Consider the following 12,204-nt stretch of genomic DNA (forward strand, 5'->3'; position numbering starts at 1 on the left):
CACACTTAAGAGGGTGACGGACCCCGCTCACACTGCACTGACCTCTCTGACTGGATGGCTGCTCACACAGTCAAAGACATGCAGAGAAAGGCCTTTAGCAGCAATTAAACGGTCATCACTAAATGTGTGCGTGTGTGTTCGGCTCTTGAAATGAAGAATTGCAACCGCGGAAGTTTAAACACCGCCGGCTGAGAGGTGCTTTGTAGCCTCTGTTAAAATATTATTTAGATTTTATGTCCGAGAAGTGTAAGCTAAGCCTCCGAAGCAATTAATTTTTTTTTCCCCTTTACAAAGGTAAAATGAGCAAGAGGTACATTCCAGCCATATTATACCAGATGCCGTGGGGAGTGTGGGATTAAGATGGCCATAATGAGGTGAGGCCTGTAATAAGAGTGTCTTCACCAGGCCTAATGCGCGCGGCTCGGATCAGATGTGGCCTCTTCGAAAATGCCACACTTATCTGAGGGCTTTAGGAGCAGAAAGGAGACAAAACCGCCATCCCTCGCTGTAAATGAGTCTGATCCTTTTCAGATGTGATTCAATTAATTTACTTTAGATTTAATTACATGTGGAAGAGTCCGAGTTATCCCTCTCCTCTCGATAGGGAGTCTCTGCTTTCTAACTAGCCGCCCCCGGTGACTCCGACATTCTTAATTACACTTTTATTTTCCTTTTCCCCCCAGTCCTTTTTTCCACTTCCTCTTCTTGCTTTCCTTCACCCCTCCCCCCTCGGCGGGCAGAAGAACTGGAATGGGATTATGGGGTAGATTGTTTGCTTGTGGACGGTTCAAGGAGTCAGTGGCTCCATGTAGCCATACAGCAACAGGGTTTGCTTGAGAGCCTGGGTTAATCTGTCAGAACGTTTGGAGAATTGAAATAGAAATGTACAGGTGCTAAAAATCGCCCTTTTTTTCTCTATCTCTCTTGAAGTGGGTTTCCTTTCATAAATCGACATTACCAACCACCTGTCTATTTGGAGAAGAAAAAAAATGATGGATGGATTTTTTGGGGGGATTTTTTTCCCTTGAATTCATTTGCTATTCAAATGTTTGCTGGCCACTTCAATTGGCCGTCACCCCGTTCAGCAATTCATCCCATGGCAAGCAGTTAGTGATAAGGCTTCTTTTAATAAAAACCTCTCTGACTTGATGAATACTTCCATTGTTGTGCCAGAGACCTCTTATCAAACACCTCTGTCCTGCTCAAATCAGCAGTCTGCAATATGTAAAAATATGTAAAAATGGCATGATTAATTCCCTTAGCCTTTTTCTGAAAGATCCTGACCTTACAGGTGGAGAAGATACAGTTGTTGGGACTCGTCAGTATAGTTGTGGTTTGATATCATGACTTTGAGGACATTCATTGTCTCATATTGGCAGTTTGAATGCATCAGATTATTTTGTTCATTGAGTGACTCTGACAAATCAAATTAGAAAAAGTCACACTTCAACAGATCACTGACATTTGTGAAGTTTTTGCACATGCTGCATACTAATATATAAAAAAAATTTTTTTTAACATTCTAGGGCAGATCTTCACCTTTAAAGATAGTAGAGGGTTAACATATTATTAAACCATTTGTAAAGGTAATATTTTTAACCCTGGGTTAAGTAGCTTTTTTTTTAAATGACCAGGATCATGTAAGTGGGTTAAGAATGATCCTTGGTTTCAAGTCTAGAAAGCCCATAGGAGTAAATAATAAGTGTTTGTTGATAACAAAAATGATGATGATCATAATTTGTTGTGTAATTTGGTCTCTTCAGGCCTCATCTGCCACCAACCGCATGCTGGAGTCTCAGAGCATCAGTGAACTCAAGGCTGAGATTGTGTCTCTTAAGGGTCTTCTTCTCAGCAGGTAACTGTTTTCAATCATTAATCAGCTATAACAATAGACAGTAGACAATAACAATAGACCTTTGTCATAATAGATGCCATATTTAATTTGACAGGGGCCATAATGAGACTGAGGGACTTTAATTCAAAATGTTGTGTATGTGGATGTCAATCCTAAATCTGATGCACCTTCAAAACTGTCTCCACAAAATATTAGATGGAACTTAGACCTATTTTAGTAAATAGGTCAAGTAAATGAAATGTGACATCTACTCTTAAGGTCTGCCATCCAATAGCCATTGCTCAAAACAGCCTGAAAGAAGCCTCTAATAGATCTTCCAACATGCAAGTTTTGTATTATCACTATGTAAATGAGGGGAGAGCGTTGTTTCTTACTCAGGGCAGCTGATATTTGTATTCCTTGGGACGTTTCGGCAGATAAATGTGTCTGAGATGGTTTGATCTGTATGTGTCATATCGTTCTCTTCACCGGGGCATGTAGCTGGAACCGGCTCATTACTGGTTAATGAGGCCTGATGCATCCAACAGGTTCCCTCAATGCCCCAAGATGGATCTTCCCTCACTTTCATTAATGTTTACTTGATTATGTATGTATCATGCAAATTAAGATCCAAGTAATCTCATACATCTGAAATTCACACAGATAAAAGCTTTCATTTTGTCTGTTGTTTCACTCTCATTAAACATTTTAAGCTGTAATTACCTTTTTCTTCCAGTGTCTGAATGTTTTATCTGGTTGTCCTCCTCAAGATGTGAGATCTTCGCTGTAAATACAAACCAAGCACACCATCTGCTCAACTTGTTGCCTCATATTCAAACAAAACCACCCTGACAGTACATATCTGAAGTCGCTTTTGAATTTATTTTACTTTTGTTGTGAAGACGCGCTTTGTTTTGATTCCGATGCCAGGTGTGGCGTGCATATGGACATAATCTCTCATGTACTACCATACTGAAAAATTTGCTTGTGTTTCCAAAGCACAATAGCTGGACTCACTTGTGCATATTTTAGTCAGAATCAAGCCTGAGGCACAATCTACACTCTGTTGTGAGAGATTTCAGCAAACAGTTCAAAGAAAACGCTTGTAATTTTCTATTCACGTCCTCTTTCTTCTCAGGAGACAGTTCCCTGCTTCACCTTCCGTTCCCAAAATCCCATCCTGGCAAATCCCTCTCAAACCAGCGTCACTGTCCAACCCTCCCTCAGTCAACCACACCAACAGCAGCAGCGACATCTCGCCTGTCAGCAACGAATCGGCCAACTCCTCCCCAGTCAAAGAGGGCAACAGCTCCCTGGCCACCCCGTCCGGCTCACACTGCCTGAACGGAGACGTGGGCCTGGGCGCGATTCTCCCTCTGGACCTGAAAGACCAGGTCCGTATGGAAGTGCAGGGGGAGGAGGAAAAGAAAGAGGATGAGGACGAAGAAGACGAGGATGACGACGTGATCCATGCGGATGAGGAAGACCCCCTGAGCGTGCAGACCGAGGACAGGAGAGGAGGCGACGGACAGATAAACGAACAGGTGGAGAAACTGCGGCGTCCAGAGGGGGCGAGTAACGAGAGCGAGGTTGATTAGAGAGTAACCCCCAACCAGACTTCATCCGTCCAATCACCTTTTCCCAGATTTCCTGACAGTTAATTTAAGTCCAGATATCACACCCTCGTTGCTGTAAAATGGCTACCGTGAGCATCATTTAACACTGTATGAGAGTGGCAGTTGAGGTGGATTATGTTCCTTTCACTGCAGTTCTTTACCCTTTTGACTTTTCAACATGCAAACTTTCAACGTGCAAACCAGACTGTCGGCACAAACCTTCTGCATGCCTGAACAAGCACAGCGACAGACATTTTTGGATAGACAACGAGAGAATTATGACTTTTCTTTTGCAGCCAGTCAGTCCATACATTTCCCCTAAATGCTAGCTACTTATTTTAATAGAGACTGTCATGCTCCAAAAAAGCCTGTTTGTTCCATAGCCCTTCAAGCCAATACAAATGTGAACAATTGCAGTGTAGGGACTATAGCAACCAATTAGAGGTACCAAAGAATCAGAAAGTTGGCTTTCTTGTGATCTGAGGCCGTTGGATTTGTTTCTATGTCATTGCGTTGTGTTTAGTTCAGCAGTAAAGACTAGTTCAGCAACACTGTTGGATCCGCTTATTCTTTATAGACCTTGCTATAGACCTTGTACTCTGTCGTAGTGAACCAACTCTCCTTCAAACGTCTGAGATTGTGTAGTACATGGGGCAGCAGCAGTCTGTGTAACAACGATGCCTTGTATTTTGTGATCAGAGTGCTGGCGGATTTGAGATTTCTGTGGAAGAAAGAAAGAGAGGGAGGGATAACATGTTTGAGAACACAGAAAATGAGGCGAAAGAGAAATGTGTTTGTCTCGGTCGTATCTCTCCAGTCTCCAGCAGGGTAGCTGATTTGGTTTATGAAGTATGTTAATAATCAAATGATCGACAAATAACAGATGTATTAGTTCATGCGGCTTGAAATGTCAAGGAGGCTAAAATCGGAAATCTAATACTGAAAGCCTGTTATATTGTATTATATTACATGACAAACCCTCCAGTCCAAATTATATAGGCCTCCTGCAGTGAATAATCTTAACATGAAACGGTGCTGGGGTTTTGTAATTAAACTGTGTAAAACAATGGATGCTTCAGCTGAGGTGCTGACAGTTGTGCTTTTCTCTTTGGGGGCTTTTCTCTCAGAAAGTCATGAGAGGATAAAAAAAATAAAAAAAAAGACTGAAAAAAAAAATTCCCCTGTGATGCAAATGGAGAGTAACGTATGAATATTTAACTAATGAAATTACTCACTCACCAGCTGATGAGAAACAAAGCCAGAGAGATCCTGGAGTGAGAACAAGAGCCTCAGATCCATTGTGACATTTTCACTTTTAACAAATGACCTTCAGAGTAACCGGATTACAGCGCAGCCAGGTGAATTGTGGGTCTGTGGCGGCACAATGCGAAGGCACAATGAAAGAGCTCAACCTGTCTGGCCATGTGTGTATGTTTTCTTACTTCCTAGACTAGGGTTGACTTAACACTAACCCACACAAGAATAGCATATATTCATAAGATACAATGTCAAGAGAAACCCGCTATGTTCGTTTGATGTGCAGTGACTTTTTTTTTTTTTTTTTAATTGGGAGTTGATTTGAAAAGCTAAAAATCCAAATGTTAAGTGAACGTTAGAGGAATAGTTCAGTCAAAAAAAATACAAATACATGTGTCATTTACTCACTCATGTCATTTCAAACCTTTATGCAGTTTTTTTTTCTGTGGAATGCTAAAGGATATATTTTGAAGAATGATCGCACTGCTGTTTTGTATACAACCACAGTTCAATTTTGTAATTTAACAGACGTAGTGGTCTGTTAAACTCCAAAAATGACCATGAAAAACCCTATTAAAGTGGTCTATTTATTCTGAAGTTGATCTGAGTCAGTGAGTTGAACTTGAGAAACCAGATCAGTCTGATTCATGAATGGTTTTCAAATGGTCTTGATTAAACGGTTGATCCGGCACACTAAACAGTTCATTCACAAATTGGACTGATCAGGTTCTTGTGTTCAACTGAACATGGCCAGAGTTGAGTCTTGAGTTAACAGCTCAAGAATTGCATCAGTCAGATTCGTGAACGAATCATTCAGTTCTGCATCTTATATTGGAGGTGGTTACTATACATGAACTGTCACTTAACAACACTAGAAAAACTTACATGAAGACTCTTCAAAATATAACATTTTTGTTCCACCGAAGAAAGGCTGTTTGGAATGGCATGAGAATGAAAATAAATGTTGTGTTTTGGGTGAACTATTCTTTTAATGGAATCCGAGAAGTCCATTTGATCTAGAAGGTTAATTGTATTGGATTGGTGTCAGAGGTGGCATTGCAAAGTTACAGATAGTTAGCTATTTAAGTAAGAGGAAGGAAGGAAGACCATCGGCTTCAGAATGAGCCAGAACTTTAGTGTGAGTGTGCATGTACCAGTTTTGCTTAACCACATTCAGGAGTTCCTGCAACTGGCAGGTTGTTTTGGGTAGCGTGGCGGCAGAGGCCTTCAAACAACATAGTTTGCTAATTTTAGCTAATCATTGTAAAGCCTCTGTGAGGGCTACTGAATTCATCATGATATAAGCCACAGATTCAGTGCCTATATCTCTTTTAAGATGACATTCTCATCTCCAACTGTGTTTTTACGATTGTTTCGTTAGGAATCTTACTCATGCTGCTCAGTTTCAGCAATTCAGATTAGGGATTTAAGCATTTGTTCGTGTGTGTGTGTGTGTGTGTGTGTGTGTGGGATCGGTTTTATAAGTAAGCTTAATTCAAAGGTCTGTAACAGTTTGTCTGAAATGCACAGCGTTGCTGTATGTTGATGTTGTTGACACCCTGTTGGTATTTGTCATAGAGAAATTCTGGTATGAAAAGACGAATGTACATAATTGTAATAAATTTGATTTAACACAAGTATCTTTGTTTCTACTGTTGATTTTTTTATTTAATTAGGAATAAATGTAACAATGTAACTTTGGTATCATGGTTTCATTGTGACGAAAAAGACAAAAGTGTTTACTGTAAATATAAGAAAGGCGAAATATTAATTAATGTAAGTGATTCATATATAATACATTTGTTTGTTTGTTGGCTTTTTGCCTGTGTTGGAACAGGTGCCTTCCTGATCTAACATTGGCAAAAAGCCCATAAAAAATGTATTAATACAATTTAAATTATGCATTTAAATTGACATAAGTACAAATTATTAAAATTAAATTATTTACATATTTTATATATAATTTGCATAAGTAATGAGATGTTCAGCAACCGAAAAGAAAATGTGGATAACGTTTGTGCAGTTTTAACTAAGGACTTCATCTTACTCTAAATTTCACATTATTTCAGCATTCTTCATGCCATTTTCAGTGGACTCTATTAAGTTAATTTCAGTCAATAAACCTTTATCTTAAAGCAGCCCTGTTTAAAAAAAAAAAAAAATGTAAAAAAGGGCCCTATTCCACTGTAGTAAGCAATACAAATATTCCAGTGCATTATCAAGTTTATGAATTTAATTTGTCTGTCAAGGTCTAAATGATCAATAGCCTTGCACATATTGATGTGGTGTATAAACTTCTCAAAGGTTCGATACCGCATCCCTTTGTAATCCATTAACCTCTCCCCGGAGTTCAGGCCAGGCTCAGATTTATAGGGGCTGCTGTAATAAATGCACTTGTACGTCATTTAGTGTCTTATGGGACAAGCAGTGCATTCCTGCCTAGAAAGCCTCCTCTATCCCAATCGCCAACTCTTTAGAGTGGTAGGTGAGACTCATTTTGCCACAACATGACTATTAGTAACAGGGTAAGATGTTATAAAGCTGGAGTAGGGAACACAGGGAGGCCGGTGTCTGTATATCTTTCCATGATGATGGGAAGAAAGGGGTTTATATAGATGTTGAAGGTGTCTGCCCTGCTATTGCAGAGACTCTGGAGCTTCAACCTCATCATTCGGCTTTACTAAACGGAGTGCGCTCAATAGGCTGGTGCTGTATTGATGTGTGCTGAACTCCATTGTTCTCCTGAACTGAGCACTCAGCAGGTTAGAGGGCTGAGTGTCTCCTTGGATCAATGCAAGGGTTGTTAGCCCTTCCTGCCCCAGGAGGTTCACTGCACACAGCCTGCGCTCACAGCCCAGGGTGCTTATGGAGGAATTGCAATAGGGACCACAAGTACCAATCTGGATTGTCTTTTGCCATCTGTAGCTTAAAGAGCCATAAAAAAATTTTTTTTTTAAATCTACAATTTCAACACCACTTCAATGACTCTTAATTTAAATGTTCTGGTGTGTACATAAATTTAGAAATAAAAATAAATTATCCTTTTTTATATATATATATATAAAGATATATATGATTATAAATATATTATTTGTTAACATTTGTAAATAATAAATGCTTTGCTTAAAAATATTCTATATAAAACATTTAAATAGTTTAAATATGCAGTCATAGTTAGAATTATTGGCACCTTTGGTAAATATGAACAAAGAAGTCTGTGGAAAAAAAATGCATTGCTCATCATTTTGATCTTTTATTTTCTCTTTAAGTTCTCTTAAATTTTACATTATACTGACTATAAGTAACTTTGCAACTACATGTCAACTTATTCTAAACCTAACCCTACCAGTCTACTAATACTCTAATAAAACTCTAATGAGAGTTAGAAGACATGTAGGTGCAACGTTACTTATAGTCAACAGAATGTGTTAAAGGGACGATCAAAGTGAACCCCAGTTTTCTATAGGGTTCACGTCAGGGGACTGGGGTGCTAGGACATTTCGTGCTCACTGACACATTTTTGTGTTGATTTTAATGTTTGTTTTGGACCAGTGTCCTGATGGAAGATCCAACCATAGCCCATTATAAGATTTCTAGCAGAGGCTCTCAGGTTTTGATTTTTGATTATTTGTTGGTATTTGATAGAATCTATGATGCAAAAAAATAGGCCCACAGATCCAGCAGTATATTTAACTGTGGGCATGGGGTACTTTTTTATCCCAAACCCATCTGGTGGGTTTGCTGCCAAAAAGCTATATATATTTATATGAGCTCCTTGGCAAAAGGAGATTGCAAAAAGTATTTAATAAAAGGTTGCCAATAATTGTGGCCAACGTGTTTTGGAGAAAAACATCGATTTCATAATGTGATTGTGAGAGGTGTATATACAGTATATATATGAAAAGAATTGTTCTACATGTGCTACAAATAAAACTAAAGAAACACTTTTAACCCCATAAACTCATCACTGCTGTCATAAAGTGGAATTAGAACACCTATTAAAGAATTTAAGATACTAGGCGATGCCAGTCATACCTATCTTTATTTTTAACAATAGCACAGCAGGTGTCCCATTAAAGCATATCCCTGGACACAATCCCAGTCGCAGGGGCAGAAAACCTCCAAGTTCTCTCAGCTTTGCATGAGAAAGGTCAAGCCAAATTCTACAGGGATGGACCGGAGGGGTGACTTCCTCCTTCCGTCTCAGATAAGATAAGCAGGAGAGCAAGCAGGAGAGCACGCAGGGCTGCATGTGTAGGAGGGAGCCTGTTTGATGTTGTGCTAATGTGGGTCCAGACCTCTGGAACACCACTGGGTATCCTACACTCAAAGGGAATCCACTGATGGACAGATGGTATCACGCACTACAGGACGCTCGCGCTCGATGCTGCTGGAAGTCGGCGACATGCTATGATGCGCTTCAATCTGCAAAACACAAGAGTTTGGTTTCCATCATGGTCCTGCAAGTACTGTAGCTTGGGCACAAATATTTGGAAGCCCCATTGCCTATACTTTAAGCAACAAGGGTAATTTGGCTATTAAAAAAAAACAATGGCAGTACTAATAAGTGGCTTCCAGTCAGTTTTTGCCTTGATATTTGAAATAAAATCACAAAAACGTCATATGAAGGTGCAGTCACATTAGCAAAACATCATGAGCTCACTCAGAAGAAAGACAACCTCTTTCTCAGAAAATTAAAAATACTTCTGAGAAAGCAATTCATGTCCAGAGGAGATGGGGGGAGAAATAGCTCAGCTCAGTCAAAATATCATAGGCACAGGGTTAGGATTAGGGTTAGTTAATTATGCATAATTTACTGTTATTACTATAGCAAGTAACCCCCTCCCCCCCCCCCCCCCCTCCCCTCCTATTAAACCATTTTCCCCATATGTAAAACATATTCCAGCTGAATGTGGTATCCTGGTATCAAAGGACCACACTTCTGGGAGTTGAGGTGAAAATGGGCCAAGGTCGCATGAGACCGCCCGCATAAGACCTTAGTGGGCTAAACCCAAGTGCAACAAAGCCGCATAGTCATAAAGCACTTTGTCATCACTTATATGATTGTTCAATCGAGCAGGATTGCATTTCGCCTTGCTGTGTGGCTGCTGTCACTTGATGTTCCTCTGGCCCTGTTTCAACTCTAAATGGAACAAATACCCGCCACCGTCGTCCTCATGCGGCAGGAGATGTGGCTCGGTTGCTTCAAAGCGTGAGAGGTATGGAAGAACGGAGGGTGGGGTATGAAAAACAGAAAGCGGGAGGAAAACAATAGCATGGTGTAAAAGAGAAGAATAAATCTCCGGGGAGCTGAGAAGGCCCTGGAAGTGGTAATACTGGAGACAATATTTATGAATTGGCCTGTAATGAGCCATCAGCGGCATGGCGGATATGAGTGCTCCACCGGAGAAAAATGCCCTTGTCCTGCACGGACCAGGGAGAGCATCCGTGTTATAGTGGGTAGAATGGATTATCTGGGGGTGCTTGTCAGCTTGTTGAGGGCTTGGGACTGCAGGCGGTGACGGGGCAACAGGTGCGGCCCTCGCCGAAGCTTGCAAATTAGACAAATCGCATAGACCCTCGCATGCGCGGCACCTGAAAGACGCCGCAGGCTCTGAGGAGGAAGTGAAAGCGAAGGTCGGCCTGGTGCTGACTCTCCATTCGGTCGTCTTTCTTTATCGCAGTCTTTTCTGTGGTTCACTTTCCACATGCAAATGCAGACTACAACCCTGAAAGGATGTGCTGGATGACACTGACAAGCTACGAAGCCTGTGCGCTGCCTAAACCAACAGAGCTGCTTTTAGCTGAGAGCAGAGAGTTTATGCCTTAATTAAGACGATGAATACCACTGCTAACTTCCTCATCACAGTACCTGTGTAATTACACCAGCTCTGCTATATCCTGAAGCACAGCTCTTAATGACTGTGGAATAAGTAAGATGTCTGATGCCTGGAGAAATAACTAAGTCTCTTGTACAGCTGGAGGGTTGCTCTGTCATTAACGTGTTTATTAAAGACTGTTTAGAAATGTGCTGCTTGCATAAAATGCTGTGTGCTTTGAAACAGTGCTAAAATGTTGCTAGAAACGATAAAGCCATTAAGAGACCCAATATTAAGATCAGAAATGCTGTTTGATATAACTTTCATGGCCCTCAAATGTGGATTTTCTCGTATACTTCGTTTGGATCAAGACGCACCAGTAGCAATATGTACTGTATCACGCTGTGTTCTAACAAGATGCAACGTCGCTCGGTTTCCATTTCTGCCAAGTCATCCTTGTAGCTCCGCCCACTACATAACCTCATTAGTTCAAAATCCTGCAATCACATAATGCACAATGTACATTAAACATTAAATATCTTCTGAGATAGGGTGGCATAGCTCAGCAGTTTAGTGTCAGCATACACAGACTGTTAGTCTCACAAGCCAATGTTTTTACCATCCGAATTAGATTTAGTGCATATGGCCAAAACCATCCATTCAGATATAAAGGGTCCTTTTGAATGACATGTTTAAATATCACATTTCACTGAAGTTAAGTGTAGTTTAGGGGATAGTATTACAAGAGGATGTGTCAAAAGTATAGTTAAAGCAAACATATCTCTTTACATTGAACAATATGCCACAAATTCTTAAAGGGATAGTTTGCCCATAAATGAAAATTCTTTCATTGATTACCCACCCTCATATCGTTACAAACCCATAAGACTTTAATTCAGAATGCATGAAAATGAATCTTCAGAATACAAATGAAGGCTTTTATTCACATATCATCACATTCATCAACAACGGAAGCTCATGCATGTTCGCTTGACGTGCGAGAACCAATGACGTTCGAGAACCAATGACGTTCATTCTTGTGTTCTGCAACACGTTTGATCTTCCGCAAGAACCAATGAGGTTCATTCTCGTGTTACGCAGCACGTTTGATCTTCCGCAAGAACCAATGAGGTTCATTCTCGTGTTACGCAGCACGTTTGATCTTCCGCAAGAACCAATGAGGTTCATTCTCGTGTTCCGCAACACGTTTGATCTTCCGCAAGAACCAATGAGGTTCATTCTCGTGTTCCGCAACACGTTTGATCTTCCGCAAGAACCAATGAGGTTCATTCTCGTGTTACGCAACACGTTTGATCTTCCGCAAGAACCAATGAGGTTCATTCTTGCGTGTCAAGCAGGTTCGGTTGAGCTTCTGTTCATGTTCTCTGATCAATGTTTATATGTGAATAAAAGGCTAAATTCAATCCGTTCATCATATAAAGCGATCAAGTCTCTTCAAAAAAAATTGGACTAAACTGCTCAATTCATATAAATTAGTTCCTCTTTATGAACTTTTTGAAGCAGCAAAGTTTCAGTTGCATTGCTGTCTATGGAGGGACAGAAAGCTCTCAGATTTCATAAAAAATATATTCATTTGTGTTCTGGAGATGAACGAAAGTCTTTTAGGTTTTGGAAAGACATAAGGGTGAGAAATTAATGACAGAATTTTCATTTTTAG

At 40.3% G+C, this 12,204-nt stretch overlaps 1 protein-coding gene across 2 annotated transcripts in view; it reads left to right on the forward strand.

The window, feature by feature from the left end:
* Positions 1–6,347, forward strand: part of pex14 (peroxisomal biogenesis factor 14) — a 71,034-nt gene extending 64,687 nt beyond the window's left edge. For both annotated transcript variants that reach the window (XM_084099382.1, XM_084099383.1), the window contains exons 8-9: positions 1,764–1,855; positions 2,973–6,347. In XM_084099382.1, the coding sequence (XP_083955508.1) occupies positions 1,764–1,855; positions 2,973–3,432 (552 nt within the window). In that variant the 3' untranslated portion in view covers positions 3,433–6,347. The remainder of the gene's footprint in view (positions 1–1,763; positions 1,856–2,972) is intronic.
* Positions 6,348–12,204: the final 5,857 nt, after the last annotated feature.

This window comes from Abramis brama, assembly GCF_963993115.1.
Source record: "Abramis brama genome assembly, chromosome: 22".
NCBI classification, from domain to species: Eukaryota; Metazoa; Chordata; class Actinopteri; order Cypriniformes; family Leuciscidae; genus Abramis; species Abramis brama.